The sequence below is a fragment of the Odocoileus virginianus genome, chromosome 11 (genome assembly GCF_023699985.2).
Source record: "Odocoileus virginianus isolate 20LAN1187 ecotype Illinois chromosome 11, Ovbor_1.2, whole genome shotgun sequence".
NCBI lineage: Eukaryota > Metazoa > Chordata > Mammalia > Artiodactyla > Cervidae > Odocoileus > Odocoileus virginianus.
In genome coordinates this window covers 32,800,777-32,820,618 of record NC_069684.1, presented here as the reverse complement: position 1 = coordinate 32,820,618, position 19,842 = coordinate 32,800,777, and the positions used below count along the sequence as shown (strand labels likewise).

The 19,842-nt window shown below is 40.3% G+C and overlaps 1 protein-coding gene across 14 annotated transcripts in view; it reads right to left on the bottom strand.

Moving 5' to 3' along the window:
* The window catches only part of CAMTA1 (calmodulin binding transcription activator 1), a 961,599-nt gene that overhangs the window by 921,391 nt on the left and 20,366 nt on the right, over positions 1-19,842 (bottom strand). For 13 of the 14 annotated variants that reach the window (XM_070474228.1, XM_070474227.1, XM_070474232.1 and 10 more), the window contains exons 2-3: positions 11,728-11,797; positions 6,678-6,796 (exon numbers count right to left, since the gene is read on the bottom strand). In XM_070474228.1, coding sequence (XP_070330329.1) covers positions 6,678-6,796; positions 11,728-11,797 — 189 coding nt within the window. The remainder of the gene's footprint in view (positions 1-6,677; positions 6,797-11,727; positions 11,798-19,842) is intronic. The other variant, XM_070474225.1, reaches the window with a different exon arrangement.

The window sequence follows — 19,842 nt, the reverse complement described above, 5'->3', positions numbered from 1 at the left end:
TCCAAGACATCGGTGATCCTTGCATTCAGTAAGGAATTTTTCATCTCAAACATTAACTCATAATCTAAAAAAGTAAAACCTACAGCAAATATATTCTAGCGCACAAACTCATTGCTCAAGTCTGTGATTTGTAATTACAATTGCAGGGGTACCCAGTAGTGTCATTTAAGTTGTTCTTGGACTAACGAGGAAAACCAGAAGTGAACGTAAGACTAAATGATATATTTGTGCCAAGGCCTAACGACAGGCTTAGAGAAATGCTTGCTGAGCAAAAAAACAGTTTATGAATAGTTCGGTGCAGGAGGGGCAGGATAACTGCAGGGCACACAGTAGTGCCATGTGCCAAATTCAAAAGAACCTGCCTGTGCTTGGATGAGACAGGGGTTAGGAGAGAATGGATACATGTGTATGTATGGTGGAGTCCCTTTGCTGTTCAACTAACACTACCACAACACTGTTAATCGGCTATATCACAATACAAAATAAAAATTTTAAAATAAAAATCAATTAAAAAAAAAAAAGAACCTGCCTGAGAACAGTCAGGTCTATATTCACATTGCAAGAAACAATATAGATTTGGCAAAAACATCATCCACTGCATTTAACTAATGCTGTTAATATAAATTTTATTATTTTGTGGTTTCTTTTTATGTAATGTATATACTATTTGAATTTTATATTCACAGAAGAACTCTAAGAATTAAAAAATTATGCTGAGTTTTTTGTGTTTTTCCACATTTCATTCAACAAATATTTACTGAACACAGAGTATGGGCCAAATATTCTTTTGTGTGACATTCTGAAATAATAAAATAAAAATAGTTTAGGTCAAACTGCATTGGGTCTACAGAACTTTTCTTCCTTTAAAGAAAAACTTCTTTAACGTCTTAGATTTTATAAACATTACTGGACTCTCTGCAGGTAAGATGTGCTCTTTTCCTGCTCCTGGAGGCCAAACCCATCTGCACTGCTCTCTTCGCCTGTCCCCCCTCATGGATGTGGGGGTGCCCTGCTCCCAGCATTTCAGTGTCTTCCCTGCCCTCTGCTACCACCTCTGCTACCGCAACACCAGAGTGACTGACCCAGACTGCCTGATGAATAGGCCTGGGCTCACATGGGTATCAGTATCTATCCATTCACTTCACACCACTAAGTCAAACAGACGAAGTATGCTTAACTCAACTGCTACAAAATGATCACATTTAATTTAAAATTTGCTACCACACACTGTACTCAAAAATCAAAGTCTGTCACTCTGAAAATATGGCTCTCTGTATGTACTGCGGGTCACACATGCATTTTCATGTGTGTGTGTGCGTGCGTGCGCACGTGCATGCTCTGTCACATGCAACTCTTTGCAACCCTATGGACTGTAGCCCGCCAGACTCCTCTGTCAACTTAACCACAAAAGCCCTGCTTGGCCTCAAAGAATGATCTGGGACCAGTCAAACGCTTAACACTGCCAAAATCTCTCACTCACCTTAATAATCAAAAATGCTTTCCAGTTTAGTTTAAATGTGGGAAATACAGAGTCTTAAATGGTCTCCAAAAAATGTGTGTCTATGTTTCAAAAAGATAATATGTAAGTACACTAGTACCTGATGCGAAGAGTCGACTCACTGGAAAAGAACCTGATGCTGGGAAAGATTGAGGGCAAGAAGAGAAGGGGGTGGCAAAGGATGAGAGGGTTAAATAGCATCACTGACTCAATGGACATGAATTTGAGCAAATTCTGGGAGCTAGTGAAGGACAGGGAAGCCTGGCATGCTGCAGTCCACGGGATCACAAATACTTAGTGACTGAACAACAAGTACATAAGACAGACCAGTAACTGCAAAAACTGCAGCCCTCAATCTACAATTTTGTAAGTTATAGAGACAAAAATTTAAAATACAAAAATACTCAAGAATATATACCTTTACAAAAAAATGATTTTAAAAAAATTTAAAGGTGGGTTCTTGTTAAAATAATTGAAATGAAATATAATTTAGTAATTTTCATAGTCATAAAGTTCATTTTTCTTACCTGAATATAAAAAGATGGGGGGGCGGTATTCAGGATTTAAAAGGCTAATTCTCTCCCTATAAAAGGCATTATACCCGAGGGTTTTTTCTTCTTCAGCTTCTCTGTATGTGGTATGATTCTATCAGTCTGTCTGTGTACTGCTCCCTACACAGACATTTTTATCATTAAAAAAAAAATGCATTTAATATGAAAATCTCTGAAGCTACCACCACAAACCTTTGCAGAGTTTCTTTAAGATCAATACAAACTGGAATTCTTTTTTGTTTGCTTACTCTGGAGAAACTTTGTGTCAGAGGAAAAACAAACGAAAGAGCATTAATAGTTCAAAAATAGCAGCACACAAAAATGATCTGAACATACTGAAGGAGAACATTTTCATTATAAAAGGTTCGTGGTGCTGCATTAACTTCACTTTGGAAGAACGCCACTGGAAACGCAGATCCCACAAGGAGGGAATGCAGTAGTTATAGCTTAAGTCAAACAGCTAATTAATGACTAAACAAAAGAAATTTCAGTCTGGACAACATATATGGAGTACTAATATGTGTAATTATGAAGTAGTCATTTGAGCAATCAGAAAGTTGCATTAGCATAATTATTTCTGGCTCTGAGCCTTAAAAATATCAATATTAACTTAAAATGCAGAAATCTCGTAATAGTTCACATAATTATGTGAATACCAAAGTGATCATGAAATAAGAGCTGGTTCTCTAACCAATGTGCTCTGTGTTGAATACACTTTTTCCTGCCCAGGATAAAAAAATCAAGCCTATCAACCTGCCAGTTACACACAGGTACAGAATTTCTGTTTTTAATGTACTTTCTTCCTGACCTAGAGCCCACACATTAATATTCATTACTAAGAGTCAAAACTCCTTCTCTAACACAATCTACTACTTTTTCAAAAAAATTCTCAGACAAAAATATGTTGTTTATGCATAATACTAGAAAATGAAAAACAAAGCAAATGAATGAAACAAAATGATAAGAAGTCACTAAACAGGGCAAGACCTTGGGCAAGTCGTATCTGAAACTGTTCTTGGAACAGAAATGCAGAAAGTATGGGCTCCGAGATCAGGGGATGGGCTTGGACTCCCAAGGCCACCATTTTCAGGTGCTTTATTTAACAACTCTGTGGTTTAAGTCTCCTCACATATATACCATGTAAGAATACTCACAAAACCTACCTCACAGGACTAGGTCAAGGAGTAAACGTGAAGATTCACGGAAAGAACTCAACAGTGCCTAGCATGCAGCAGACGTTCAATAAATGGTAGCTGCCGTAATTATCATCATCATTATCATCTCCTGGGAAAAGAGTGTTTATGGCTGAGAAAGCATAAGCTAAAATTGACTTGTTTTTAGATACATTTATTTTGCAATTGCAAACAATATTTAAGAAGGGCAGGAGAGTTCACCTATCCCAATGAGTTAGAAAAGGCTAAAAGTGCTGAAGCAGGCCCTACAATCTCTTTTATTGCTAAGTCTTCCTTGTCAGTGACTTTCAGCTTTACCAAATTTGCATGTGAATCCACAATACTAATTTTACATTAACTCTTTTTAACCCAAAACTAAATTACACAATTGATCTGCCAAGTACCCTAATGTGGTTAAGTGTTATGGGTCTTTGATTAAAACCCTGAAAGACACACCACAGAATGAATGTTTCTGTGAATTAATCAACAACGTAGAAGAAATGAAGCTCAGAAAGAGACAGGCCCTGTCAAGTGTGCTATCTTGACGAAGTTATTTCACCCTTTTTACCAACAGTCCCTCATCTATAAAAGGAAACATGCTGTGTGTGAACAGGCACAATCTTGCTCTCCCTCTCTCAAGAGATGTACACACACCGGTCATAAGGTGGGTTTTCTCCAGTAACCAACCACAAATGTGACCACACAGGTATGACGAAGGGCGCTTCTAAAAAGTACAGAGGAGTCAGATTCTACCCGGGAATTCAATTGTGCACACCCAGCAGAGAGAGAACAACACGGGTGACAGAGAAAGACGACAGCTGACATCTCATCCAAGCAACCCTGGCCGCCAGTCTCCTTGGCGAGCAGATGCTGTTCAGAGAGTGAGATGGAAAACACGCGTCGGCTGTGCTCACAACTGTGCTCGTGCAACATGCCCCTCTATGCGAGCGCCTGGTCCTGGCAAGTGGAAGCAACAAGAACGTCACGTGTGTACAACACAGCTCCTAAATACCAGCCGACTCCCTCACGTGTCCTCCACTGAGACACAGTCGTCCCTTCCAACCGCAGAGGGACTCCACGCCCTGAGCCACTGGAGAGATGCCACAGGTCCTTAAGGCTGCCTGACCGTGAATCCACCTTACCCAGGAATCTGTCCCCTTCAGGGCTGAGTGGTGGGTGACATTAAGGACAGTAGGCTGAAGGACAAACGAATTGTTTTGTTTCTATTACCCCAGCCAGTAAAAAAACAAAAAAGGCAGGCAACCATCACCACATAACACCCTACAGAATTAACAACTGCTGTCACTCTAAGATGCCTCTATTTTTCCGGAAGCCAAAACTCAACAGAAAACAAAGCCAAAGTCCTCTACCCAGAAATATGGGCCAACCTTTGAATTCAGTTATCTCGCAGGATTTTTCGTCAGGGTTGAGCTGATCGATCACTGAAGGCACCTCAGATCACAGGGGAAGAGGGCAGTGCCTTGGCCCCCACCAGCCGAGGCCCACCCCCCACACCCCCAACCCCATGTTTTCAGCAGCAGTGACCACGCCTGCAAACAGCCCACAGCTCTCAGATCCCAGTCTCACACTGCACGGGTCAGAGGGGAACACACTCCAGTCACACTGGGACCTAACCATGGTCTCCGAGGACCTATGTTAGCTGAGGTTCTAGAAGAAAATGCAGAGCAACTTCTGATCTGCCTTTTAATCTGGTCCTCTCTAAAAATTCCTTATTGGGTATTTTATAATGTATCTAAAATAATCGCAAGGTGGAACAAATCAATAATTTAGAGGTAAACAAATATATGAAAGTTGAAGGCTGTGTTCAAAAGCTCCAAAAATGTTTTGAAATCACTGATCTAAATAATCTACCAACTAAATTTCTGACACTATTACCTCCAGCTTTATAACTCTTTATAACTCTTAAGATCACTAATTTTAATTCACTAAGCAATTACTGGTTTCAACTATAATTTCAAGTCAAAGTTAAAATAAATTGCCGATTACATTAAAAATGTAATATTGAAAAATTATATGCTTTGTTACATTTAAAAATAAACCGAAACTGATGTATAATAACATAGCATCAAATCCTCTTTCAGGGATTACTAAGGAACATACTGAGTTTTTTTAATATTTCATGACCTAGTTTTGACTTAGTGAACGGCTCCCAAATTGTACTATTTTGCTTGACAGAGTAACGATCTATGATTAATTTTCAGCACATTTACTTTGTTTTCATGTCTAAAATGTCTGAAACAATTAATAGATGACTGAGTAAAACAACAAGCCTCTAAACCAGCTGTTAGTCAAAGGTATCTCGTCTAAGGGGGGAAATACAGTTTATGCAAATAATCAATACATACATACCTTTAAAGTAGTTTAAAATGAGTTGAGACAAAACTATGAGGTTCTAGTGAATATTTAAATATATAAACTAGGATAAGTGAAGAGACTTTCACGTAACCTCTTGTAACAAGCAAAAGCATTCTAGATCAGGAATTTGAGCAGAACAATTTTTTAAAAATAAAGGTAAATAGGCAACACTATCTTCTTCTTGTATTTTAATAAAACGGAGCACCCAATACAGGGTAGGGTTTTGTATTTATAACTTGGAAGTAAATGCTGAACCAGCAATACGAACTGATTTAGACCAACTTTGCAAAACCAATGACCCCAGCCATGTGAACTAAAGAAACAGAATTCACAGCCTGATGGACACAGACTCAAGTGTCATCACCACATGAAATGGGTATCACCCTAAACTGAAACAGATTTCAAAATAAAAAAGATGACCAAAAAATCCACCTTTAATATTAAGACTTCCAGATCAAGATTTGCCAAAAAAAAAAAAACCATCATCCAAGAAGATAAGACTCTGACTCACTCTACTTCATCAACCTTCTAACTGGATATCAAATAAACAACCTACTACATACCTTCATTATTCATACAAATGCCTTTCGTTAAGGTAAACCAGTTAATTCTCCATGCAAACTTTCTTCATCAGAGCGGACCAGAGCCATTTTGTTAATAAGAAGCCTGCCCTTCTCAATTCTACAGAAACTTCACATTGTCAAGACACTGCATGGTCTATGGAACACTGGGGCTGTTCTTCTATTCATGATAAGAACTAAGCTTTAATTGAGATGCAGGTAAGAGTCAACCACCAAATGCAAGACACCATAATGCAGGAAAACACAAAGACAGAAACTCATGCTATCTTAGTAAGTCAGCGTGCACATTTGAGATTTTTCAATGCAGGCCAGGCAGATCAGAGATTGTTCAAAACAACATGTTGGTCTCTGTCAAATCCAGATTCAGTATTCTTCTCATTCACAATTTCCTAATTAAGTATTTTGAATTCAAAGCTAACATATAGTAGTACTGCGCAAGATGACCTAGCAAGTTTGCCCTTAAAAAAATTAATACCCCTAGAAATAGAAATTTATCTACCTCATTAGTGTTCCATCGGTGCCTCTCTTTGGGTAAACTTGAACATTTCGGCAGACATTCAAGCAGCTTTTTCGGTAAAAAGATTTTTACATGACTACTATTGCTGTTCCCATGATCATCTATAAAGAAGAAAACAGTAAATTCAGAGAAGATAATAGAGAAAAGCTCCTTTTAAGTACACTGGCAAGGTCAGAAACAGCAGCTCAGTTTAGTCACTGGGAGACCAAGAGCATCACCCCTTAGTTAACAGAACTCACTGACACACTTTTCAGGTAGATGGCAGCAGGACTGGTCAAGAGGCTCTACAATAGGATGGAGTTCTTGGCTCCATGGCAAGTGAACAGGGAATAGCCCAACAGCTGCCCAGAACCTGAGCATTGCTTTTAAAGGTGCTTTCACGAGGTTTCCATGAAGTACATCAAAATCACAAAATGACTTAACCTCACAAAACCTGGGAATCTTCTGTTAACCAGGTGGAAAAAGTTGTTACATTTTTTAGGAAAGAGGACTTAAAATATAACTACTTACTTTCTTGATAAACTAATATTACTACTTCATCTTCTATAATACAAATGAGACTTCTCCTTTCCAAAGAAAAGTACAAATCTGATAAATCTAAGGAATTTCAACCTGCAGGTAGCTACCTCAGTAATACAGAGGCTGGACTTTCTAGCCTAAATCTAAAAGCACATTTTAATTAATTTGAGTTATATATACACATATCTATATAATTAATACATTTCATCAAAACTTAAGTCTTCTAAATTAATGAGGGACAAGTTCAAGACTCTCAGACTAGATGGTATGTCTGACTACCTTTCCTTTATGTGTTATTTCATTCACTTATTTCTCTGAGTATCATTTCTTGTTTTATTCCTGTAACAAAGTCCCTTTGCATGGCTGCAAATTTCTTGCCAGGTTTGACACATTTGGGTCAAAGTTTCAAATTACCCACTCCAATTTTTTTTTAATGCCAAATGGAAGCTCAAATATCTAAAGGGTACAAGGCATAACTGGGTACTAAGGAGCAACACATTAAAATACTGAAGACTGACTTAGCTCCAGAAAGTCACATTTGACATAACTCACTCTGATATTAGGTGAAAAAGGGCTCCCAGTTAGGAGCCCAGGACTCTGGCCCAGTTCTGCTGCTTTCTAATTGTGTGACCTTGGGTAAGTTACTTAATATTTTCCGTTTTCCCAAATCAAGGAAAATGAGATAATCTCTAATTCTCCTCCAGGCACAGATCCCTACAGAATTTACTGTCACGTTCAGTAACTTTAAATGCCTTAGAGTTAAACAACCTTATATAAGCACAGAGGTTTATCAGTTAAGAATACTGAAAGTGAAATACAGCAAGTAATATATTTTTCCAATCATTTACTACAATTTTGTTTAGCACAGACTACTTTTTGAGCATGTGAAAAACATAAAAGAATAAAAAATAATTTTACAGTCCTAATAAAATCTTCTCCAAACATTTTTCATCTGATTAACACATTCCTTCTCAAGGAAAAGATCTTAACAGGAAAATATTGGGCATAGTCATAAAGTCTAAAAAAATTTACTGCATCATATGGAGATATTTTATAGGAAGGAACTTAAGAGTTTTAGCGTACTAAATCTTTTTTGGTCCATGAACTACACAACCAACTGAATTATAATGCATATCCTCTATTTCTAAAAGCAGTATAAAAAATCTGAAAAACTTAAAAACTGACTGCTTTGAAGAATCCAAATTTTAATTTAACGGCAAAATAAAATTAAAACTTTTTAAAAAAAATCTTGCTATGAAACTAAAAAAGAAAGCATTTAAAAGTTCATAGAAAGTTCCGTATGAATTACGCACTATAAAACCTTTGCAATTTTATGTGCTTATGCATGCTCCCTGCACTTCATCCTCCCAAGGGAGGTGCCATGGGCCATAAAACTTGAAAGCACAGAATTCCAAATCACATGAGCCTTCACCTCCCTTCTCTCTTCCCCTAAAGTGGTTTTACTCTGCTTTTTAAAAATCTCCCATGATGTGTACAATCCTGAAAATAGAGGTGATATTCTAACATCTATACTCAATTCTGATATTTACCAATTACAGGGTAACCTTTTATGAAAACGGTTCTATGCTACTGTAGGCTTACTTTGAATTGTATATGACGAGCCATAGCTCTGAAAAAACTGTTCAAGTGTAATTCTAACAATGAACAGAACACTAAACCCAAGCTTCTAGTTCTATGTCTGTGATCATAACCTGACGTTAATTATCTGTCCTTTTAGTCTCCTTGAAGAACCCCACTGTCCTGGGGCACAGAAAGCATGAGAGAGAGAGAGAGAGAGAGAGAGAGAGAGAGTGAGAGAGAGAGTGAGTGAGAGAGAGAAAGAGAGAGAGTGTGAGAGAGAGAGAGAGAGAGAGAGTGAGTGAGAGAGAGAGAGAGAGAGAGAGTGTGAGTGTGTGTGTGTGTGTGTGTGTGTGTGTGTGTGTGTAGACAGAGACAGAGGAAGCACTCTTTTCAACAGCACACCTAACTGCTACAGAAAAGGCTTCCATCTTCTACTCTGATACAAAATCAGGCAGTGGTGAATGGGTCCACAGGCTTTTAAAGAGGAAAAGGAGACTGGCTAGGTAAGTACTGTCTCAGTCGAGATTCTAAATTTAGCACTTTCTGGAGCTGTGCAGCCATGGGTTCAAAGGGAAGAGAAGTATGACAGGCCAGTGGGTTCCCCTTAATCAGTTTTTAAACTGTGCTATTTCCAGAATTTCAGGTTCACGCTAAATATAAATTAGATGTCTTTAAGAAACATAACAATGGGTATATTTTCCCACAGTGCATTATGAAGATGGCAATTTTAATACTAGAAAAAGAATATCAACAACTCCAACAGCCAAAACATTAAAACTCATGTTTTCAGTCTCTCTAGTTAAAGTGGGATAAAGAGTAACTCTGCTTTCACATCAGAAAAGAACTGCTCACATGGCTATATTGTGTTTTCTAATTAAATGTTGCTTTCTAATGTTTTTGGAGTAACTATAATTGATATAATAATTAGACAAAACATGTACCAGATATTAAATTCTTGTCTCAGTTCAAGGATTCCAACAGATCTTGAGTTAACACTGAAAATAAGCTACACAGTGGTTTCAACTGCATCTCAGTATTTAAACCCAAAGAGTAAAACTCTGACACTGCAAAATGGAAGTGTCAACCAAATACAGTAGAACATTTCATTATCATTATCTTGCAAAATCTGCGTGTATGATATATGACTTTACAAAATCATTTTCTAACCTACTTCACAATAAAAATAACCAGTGAAGCTCCTGAAATTGACAGATGATTTGTTTGGCTGACAGCTATAATTCTAGAGAATGAACCACTCTTTCCAGTCAACCTTCAAATATTTTCCATATAATAATTTTAGAGGCATAGAACTCAACTAGAACTTTCTAAAATGTTCAAGAAAATTCATTCATTTAGTTAATTAGGTAAAACTTATTTTCATGGTTTATTTCTAAATTTGAGATTTCACATTACCAAATCCTTCATTTAAATACAAAGAAATGTATTTGACCTTTTCCTTGGAACACATTGTTGACAGCTGCAAGGTAAGTCATAACTGTATTAACTCTAACCTGGAAATGATGCATCCATTTTATTTTGATTCATAATTAATAAAAATTAAATAATTTTGGTTTTGTGAATAATTATAAACTGTTATTCAATCAAGTTGATGATGATTAACCTCTCAACCTCTAGAACAAACTGTTCAAAATAAGTTGGTCTAACGGTGTATCAAATTGCTAAATCTTACTGGAAATATATTTGATCAACAACTTGGAGTGGTAAAATTAAATGGAAGCTCTACAATTTTCGGTTTAGCTCTAATTATTATGTGCTTAGATTTAATTAGTAGGATAGGAACTGATTCAGGAAAACATAAGCGCGTATTGTTAAATTCAAGTCAGCACAGAGCTCACAGCAGCAAACACTGCCATTACTGACCTAAGACCTGCAAATCACTATTCATCCAAAGTAAATATTAATTAAGCACCAACTATGTGCCAAGCATGGGTATGATTTCCTCTTATTCCTTCCAGAGAAATTCTCCAAAACGAATTAAAACTCAGTTGTCATTATCCAAAGGATGCTTTTTTAAAGGCTAAAAAAAAAGATATTTTTTAACAGAAATATGTAACTCATTTTGCTATTTCACAACCCCTTTCCTCTTCTTAGAGTGGGTGTGATCATCTGATTTTACCCTTTCCGTTTTCAGGTGGCCGACACCCTCTCCCTGCCAATCACACTACCAAACCTCTGACCTGGGGTCAGGTCAGCTCAGACTCAGGTTTAGTAAACTCCTCTATCTGAATTTACATTTTCAACCTAAAAACATGTAGGCAGGGGCGGATAAAGTGGGGGAGGTCCAGTAGCCTTGAGACCAACTGCCATCAATTTGGGTTTGGGGCATCCTCTCCTGCTTCATTCCATTCAAATTTCCATTTGAGCCGCACGTGATCAAGTACATTTATTTTCTGTTTATGAGGGAGCAGACATTTGTGAGACTCTATATCAGGCATCCAGAAAGGATTTTACATTACACTCTCTCGATGAATCCTCACAATAACCCACCTGGGCATAATTACTCCCATTTTACAGATGAAGGACCTGAGGTTCAGATTAATTTGCCCAAGATCTACAGCTAGTAAGTGGTTCACATGGGATTCGGACATGACCTTTGGTTTTTCTACAATACCACAGGCTCCAACTCTATGGAATTTGACACTAGAATTCCCAAATTGTGGTATTTTAGGATAGCTAACATTTGCAGAATGCTCTGAGTTTCCCACATGATTAAACTCTATTCCTTTTTTAATCCTCACAGAAACTTTACGAGGGGAGTTTTGTTTTGCTACCCTCAGAAGGATTAAGTAACTCATCGAAGATCACACAGCAAGTTTAAGGCAGAACCCAGGTCTTCCTGCACTACAGTGATGGAGCCACTCTCGCTGCCACGCCCACCCCTTCCTGTAAGTCAAAAGCTTTCGAATCCTACCTTCTAGAGGTGGCACGGTGTTGAGAACACAGTAGGTGCTAGTTCCGCAGAATACACTTTGGGAAACGCTCTAAGGAAACAGAAAATAAAATGTAAAACTAATCTTTGAAAAAGATAAACACTGGCTCTTCTGTGATATTCCTGCCAAGTATGCAAAACCTGAATCTAATCATGAGGAAACATCGGACAAATCCAAATTGAGGAGCATTCCACAGAATGACTGTCCTGGAAACTAAGAGCGGCAAGGTCATGAAAGTCAAAAAGGACTGAGAACCCTTCTGGATTCAAGGAGGCTGGGGAGACCATAAAGTGCAACCTAGGGTCCCACCGGGCCTCTCTCTACCAGGTCAGCACTGGGTCAACCAGCACCACAGGCAGAGCTCAGAGGATTCGACGGTACAGACGCCTGGATGTTCATTCCTGATTTAGATTCCTGTATTGTGGTAATGGAAGAGAATGTTCTCGCTTGTAGGAAACACATAATAAAAGATCTGATGCTGACAGAACATACCAGCAGCTTACTCTCACACAGTTCAAGAGGGAAAAGGTGTCTTTTGCGCACTATATCTGTGATTTTTCTGTCAGCTTAAGAATGTTTCAAAATATAAAATACACGTATGTGGAAAAAGACACATACTGGTGAACCTATATTACCTGCGTAGTCTTTTAAGAGGGAGCAAACACATGTGCTATAAGTAAGGAAATTGTTGCGAAGAACCAATGCCATTTCATTCTGCAGCTCAGTCAACATTAAACGACATTATTACCACTTCCCAACAGTAAGGCCCAAACCCAACCCATTCGAAAGGATGGATCTATGCGTGCCCACCAGCAGCATGGCGGGGGGATGAGTCAGGAAGAGGCTAGAGGACCAGGTCTCTGCCCTCAGGCTGCCGCAGGTAGATAAAATTAAAGTTTTCAAATAAAAACCTAGCCCATGGTAACTTAAAAAAAGGGGTGGGGGATTTCTTTCAGTCTTGCCAGCCAATTATTTGGGGTCCTTTTTTGTTCAGCTGCAGTATTAAATAAATTTCTAGACTATTCCTCCAGCACTATAAACCACAGATTTATATACCTAGAAAACCAAAGCTAGTTCAACAATCACCATCAACATTTTATGTTTAAAACAGAAAAAGCTCAGTTCTCTCACTTACTAGCTGTCCCTAGGAAAGTAATTTAACCTCTATGTTACTTCATCAAAAAAAAAAAGTACAGATGCTAACTCTATCCCCCAATTGAGGGTCGCTGGAAGAAATGGATGGGGATATGCATATGGTAGTGCTTTAGATTCAAAAGTACCACTCAAATATAAAACGCCATTGTTACTATGGTTCATAAGTATAATCCACAAAAATGCAAGCATTTTCTGAGAATAAACTCATAACTGCCTGGATTTTCTGTGCCACAATGAGGGTTGAAATCTGACTAAACTTACGTCTGTGAATTTCCAATTTTCCTCCCCATCGACGGTGAGCAAGTGCTTCACCACAGAACAAGTCTTTCTCCACACTGTAACCCCTAGCTATCAGGATAACCATCAGTTCCCAATTATTTATTTGTTTCTGGAAAATTCTTGTTCCAGGACTTTTACTGTCTTCCTTCTGGCTGATTTAATCAATAGTGATAACTACTGATCAGCAATCCAGGCCTGAGGATTGCTGTCCCTATGAACCATGGACTAACTTCAGAATTCACATTCCTTTGAAAAATTCAACATTAGTCTCTCCCCCGACCCCCCAGTGTGGAATTCTAGGCTTCCGGCAACATCCATGGGCATCACCAGCAGCAGCCTTCTCATCACAGTAACGCAGGATCTCATCTTAATGTGGTTTCCAAATGGAAGCTGGAAATTTTACCGTGTTAAAAAAAAATGTTTTACATTCAAGGCTTAACGTTTTCTGGCTTTCTATTATCAAGGGGAAAAAAAGACAGCTCAGGTTTACCACCAATCATGACATCTCACAAAAGTTTTCAAAACCACTAATGGACAGAGGAACACATTAACGAATAGCTTCATAAGAAGAACTTTTACACCTGACTTCAGAGTCTGATGACAGGTAAATGTGTGGTAAGATATACTGAATAACAAATAGAAAGAAATGAACACTAAAAACAACAAACAACATACAGAACAGAAATATCAAGAGCAACCAACCATGATTTCTCAACAGTGCTACCACAACAAACGAAGTCTTAATAGTTAATTTGACCAGAAAAGAAACTTACTCAACCTGAGAGTGAAACTAAATGTCATCCTAACCTCAGAAACACAATGTTCTCAAGGCAAAACAAGCTAACTCACAGAAGTAATGGCTGCCTTGCAGTAAGCACCCAAGGGCCAGATTTGAGCTAGGTCCTGTCACGGGACCCCTGAGGTCTATTTCTAGACCTGGCTCTGGAAGGGAGGGAGGAGGGTCTGTGGGTCTGTAGTTCTGAGCCCAGGACCACCACCACCCCAGACGGGCCTGGGGGAGACAGTCAAGCGCTCCGTGCACAGGACAAAGGGGGTGGGGAAACAACGCCAGCCCTGGGCTCCCGTCTCCGTGCTGCCCTGGTGCTGCCCCCGCAGGCTGGCTCTGAAGTCTGACTCAGTCACGCACACACCTCCGCCCCCTGCTCCTCGGGAGCCTCTCCCACCCCAACCTCTGACACAGGTGAGCGGCAAGACTGGTGCCACCTGAACAAGCTGTGCTTCTCTCCAGATGCACCCCTCTTTATCTCCTTCCAGGAGCCCCACACCTACTAAGGGAGCACCTCACATGCACCAGACACCGTCCTGGGAGCTGGGACCCAGCAGTGAACAAGAGGAATCAAGGTCTGTCCCATGGAATATCCGCCAGTGGGAGAGGCAGGTGGAGAGTGGGATAAGAACTGTGAAGGAATAAAATGGGGTGATGCACCACGACGAGGAACCGGGTATGGGAAAGCTCTGCTCTGAAAGCATATCCACCTGTGGGTGGAGGGAACTACCCGGTTAGAGCATCAGGAAATCCTGACTTGCGCACTTACTAGACTGAGTGGCTCTCAGCGTGGCCGCAATTCAGTCATGGAGAAAGATTTTTAAAGTTCTGGTGCCCAGGCTGCAATTCTGACCATGTAATGCACAGGGACGGAACCCAGGCAGCAGTAATTTTTAAAGGTTTAAAAGTGATCCCAAGATGCAGCCAGGGACGGGAACCACTAAGATCAACAGCCGTGTGAGTTTTCTCCAGAGAGAAGTGGGAGGGTGACCTTGAGCAGGGCATCTCCACTGCAATGCACATGTGGGTCATCTGAGGATCTCTCAGGTTCTGACTCACGGGTCTGATGTGCCTGAGACTGTGCCTCTAGGAAGGCCCCATGACTCATGGCCACACCTGGGCTATCAGGAACTATATGATCATAAAGATCAGGAAATAATCTAATAAAGATCCTTCCAGTCCCAACACTTCAGATGACACAATCCCATGAATTCTTAATGGCCTGCAAAAGGACTCTCGTCTGTGGACACAAACTCTAATACAAAACTGTATCAGGAAAGCCAAGCACCAGAAGCAAAGCAAACTAAGGGATGGTCACTCAGGTGAGTTCAGGGTCCAGAGTCTGACAGAAGCACCCAAGAGAGGACAGAGGAGCTCCTGAAAATACACTCCCTGCCTTCAAAAAGTACATTTAATTGGAGACAATGGTAAAAAGAAAAAAAAAAGTAATGAAATAATACATGATTTATTAAAGGCTGAAGTTAGTCGATAACTGTGGAAAACCAGTAACTATCTGTGTTTCCAGCACAAACTCTTCAGGGGCATGGAATATGCTTTATCATTTTTGTCTCCCTTCAGAGAACCTAGGTCAGTGTGTTACACAAGGCTACGTTTATTTTATATATTTACATATATATATATACATATATATACACACACACACTATATATGGTTCTGGATGATGGAATAAATGAAACAAAATGCTATATAACAAGAAATGATAAGTGGCTTTTGGACAGAGAAGCGGCATGATGAAAACTGTATTTACAGTTCTTTGAAATAAGCACTGGCAATGTTTAAGACTCTACAGAGTCCCTTTAAAGTCAACTGAGGACCCACAGAAAGGCCACACTGAATGCAATAAACCAGTTCTATCAATTAAAAGTGACACGTCAAGAAGATTTTTGCCATGGAGTTTTAAACTGATTCTTGAAATTCACCAATCATTACATATGACGTGACATATAAATAATCAAAATGAAGGCAGAGTCCAAAATTCTCAGCACCTTTTCTAGACTCATCAGTTTTGCCTAGCATTGTTAGGCAGGCTAACTCTTAGAATGAACTTTATCATGGCTCAAATACCATAAATATTTACTTCTTGCTCGTGTAGAGTCCACAACAGTAGGTCAGAAGGCAGCTCTCCCCCCAGCCATGGCTCTGGCCCCAGATCTCCTTCCATCCTAGGCACGAGCCTTCCTAGCTCACTGGGCTCTTCTGCAGCAGCCAGCAGAGAGGAAAGGGCACGGAAATCCTGCGGAGGGAGGGCCCTGGGGCCAGGCCTGGAAGTGGCTCGCTTCTTGGCTCTCATGCCATTGGCTAGAATACGGCCACTAAGCCACACCTGACTGTAAGGGAGGCTGGGAGAAGAGGTCTGGCTACCTGCCCAGGAAGAGGAGTGATCAGCTCGCAGACTCTGCCACAATGCCATTTGTAATTATTTTTTTTAATTACAAAAGAGTCAGTCCTCTCAAAAATGCATTCTGAACCTATAACCTCCACCTTTAATCCCTAAAGCCATTCAGCATCTAAACCCAATCTAGTAGTTTTTCTATCCTGATAAATATTTTTCTATCATATTCAAAATAAGACTATATCTAGGGCATCCTTGAAGGGATGTCTGGCTTTTCCAGTACTTAATGTCTGGCACATAATAGAAGCTCAAATATTTGTTGAATTCATGGATGAACAACATTCCCAGAAGTTCATAGAAAGGAAAAAGAGTGATCCCGTCTCTTGCCTTGGTGATTGTAGGGTTCACTGAATAAAGACCATCAGCCTTTTCAAGAATCTCAGTCTCCCTCTTCGAAGGCCACCCTAGGTTGCCACCCATCCTCTGCTCCATGAACAATCAAGCAATAAGACAAAAGTTCCCTCTGACCCACTAAGAAGAACGAAGGGGTGAAAATACTCTGCCATGTTCACAGACACCAACAAAATCAAGGCTACCATTTGTGGTGATAGCACAGGCCTGCTTAACAGAGGGTAACACAGGGCCTGTCAAGAGACCAGGCTCCAGAGGCCTCCAGAAAGTCCTCCCAGCTAATGACCTCAGAGTCTAGAAAAACACCGTGCACCCTAAACACAAACCACAAAGGGTCAGCAGGGGGAAAAATTACATGGCATACTACGAAAATATTTTGTGCTCACATATTACCCTCTTTTCAAGAAGTTTAAAATATACTGTAAGTGTGACTATAATAATCTTCCCAACACTCCTGTGGGATAGAGACAAAATTAAAGTGTGTACTCAAGTTAAAAGGAGTAGCGGCTGACTTCCCACTACTAGGGCCGGCACAACAAGAAAGCAAGGCAGTAACCTCTAAGGTAATTGGGGCGCAAACCATTTTAGGCTCTCAAATTGAGTTCAACACCTAGAATAGAGTTCAAAAGCAAACAAGTTGCTAAAACAGACCACAAAACGGTTGTAGGTCTGAGACACACAGGAACTAATACTACAATTTATCAAGCCTGATTTATGACCTAAGAAATCACATTAATTGATTCACTATTACCAGAGAATCATGTAAAGCATATTTAAAGTGATTTCAGAATGAAAAAAAAAATTTCTTCCTAGCTATGAATCACAATATCATTAGAATTTTTATAAATTTAATTTGGCTAGGAAGCCAGTATACTCAATACTCTAAAAATAATCAAAGAGCATTTATTAAACATTCTCATTTGTATAAACAGATTCCAGTAGGACAGATTCAGAAAAAAAAAACTATATAAAATTTAAAATTACACTTTTTTTTAGCAGCACTGATAACTTTTTTAACTCCTCAAAAAGAGAGAGCTATCAACCCAACAGGCTAGGCATTATAGTTTATTTGGTATTAGGTACATTTAACAAAGGTTTCCCAGGTGGATCAGCGGTAAAGAATTCACCTACCAATGCAGGAGATGCAGGTTCCATCCCTGGGTCAGGAAGATCTCCTGGATAAGGAAATGACAACCCACCCCAGTATTCTTGCCTGGGAAATTCCCATGGACAGGAGGGCTACAATCCATGGGGTCACAAAAAGTTGGACACAACTTAACGATTAAACAACAACATTTAACAAGCACTTTCACATATAAAATCTTACTTTGGCCCAACAGGCAGCAGCGCAGACATTATGTCTGTTCCAGACACCAAGGCCCAGGCACAGACACTGGTCCAGGGCCACAGGCGGGCCCTTGGCAAAACCCAGCGGAGGTCTCCCTGCAGGACTCCTGGGCTCTCTCTACACAACATAGGCTCTCCCCCTAATAATGCAGGGACTCAACGCAAAAGCTAGGGCAAAGAAAGTTCACAAGCTGCCATGACAGAAAAGTTCCAGCACACGAGGAACATGGAAGAACACCCTGCAATCCATGCAGGGAGTTCGACACCCTAAAGGAAAGACCAGCTACACACAGCATGATGCCAACCTGGTAAGAAGGTTTTCCTGATTCTCAAACATTTTCAGTCCACAAATCACAGATCACCTATCACCCATCACCACTTGCTATAGCCCCCTAACTAAAATCTCACCAAAACCAAAGAAGAGGAGGACACCATTTTGCCTAACAGAGCAGTGAGTGACATGCCTCCTGAATGGAACCCAGTGGCATGGGGACTCACCTAATTCAAACGCAACCAGAACTAGAAAGGACACCAAGACATACTTGGAGGCCAAAAGAGATTGGTCCACGCCCGAAAGCTCCCACACTTCATTGTGAGAAGGACCCCCCAGCCCAAATCCAAGCTGGATTACTGTTAAACCACTCACAATTCTACTGAGTTTAATCATCAAGTTGCCAAGCCCAGAGGAGGTCAGAAGCAACAAGTCAGAGGCGATGGACAGACAAGTGGAAGCAAGAGTGACAAGAGACAGCAAGGACAGATTTTTGAAAAATTACACACAAGGACTTGAAAAGCACTGCAGTTTGGGGTCATTTATCATAAAAGCAAACAGTCTACTCCAAAAGTCCTAAAAATATCACAGCATTAAAATAAAGTCCAGTTCCATAACTTAGGTACAACATAATGAACCCAAGTTAACAAGCAAAATGTATGGTACAGTCTATGTGTTCTACTAAACATGGGGGAAAAGTAGTACAATTAATGCCTTCTGTCTGCAAATCAATTTACATTCCAAAACATACTTCCTATGAATTACCTCATTTGATCCTCAGCAACATCCTACGGCAAGCAGAGCAGATACCCCCACTGGCCAAGAATTTGCAGATAAATAATTCAACCTTAGCCAAGGCAGAGGGTTTATCAATGGCTGTGATAATCCTGTTATATTCATCTGTCAATTCATCTCACAGGAGAGAGCACTTCCGGAGCATCTATACCCCTCAATAGGGGATGAAGAGAGAGAGCAGGGAGCTTCCTGAAAAGGGTCACCAGCATGACATACCTGAATCTGGAACTTCACCTTCAAAACCCCTACCCTGCCTCTGTGCCCTCTTTATAAAGAACCATCCTTTGCTCTCTCATGCCATCACCCTCCCCTTGCAATGCCATGGGGGACTACCCGTGACCCCATCCCTTAGTGAGCACACACTCCTGTATAAGCTCCCCCCCTTGAGTGTGCACTGGACTGAGAGACCTGCTTCTCACAACAGAACGTGTCACTGAGACAACACCTCCGTGACTAGGCAGTGTATACAGTGCCTCCATCCTGCTGGCAGACACTCCTCTGCTGGCTCAGATGAACCAGCTGCCATGCTGGGGAGGCCCATGAGGTCTTACTGGACTTAGAAGCGTGTCCATCCCCAGTTGGGCCTTCAAATGTGACCCCAGCCCTGGCCGACAGCTTGACTGCAGGCTGCGAGGTCCTGAAGCAGCAGATCAAGTAAAGCCCTCCCTGAACTCCTGACCCACAGGGCCAGATAACAA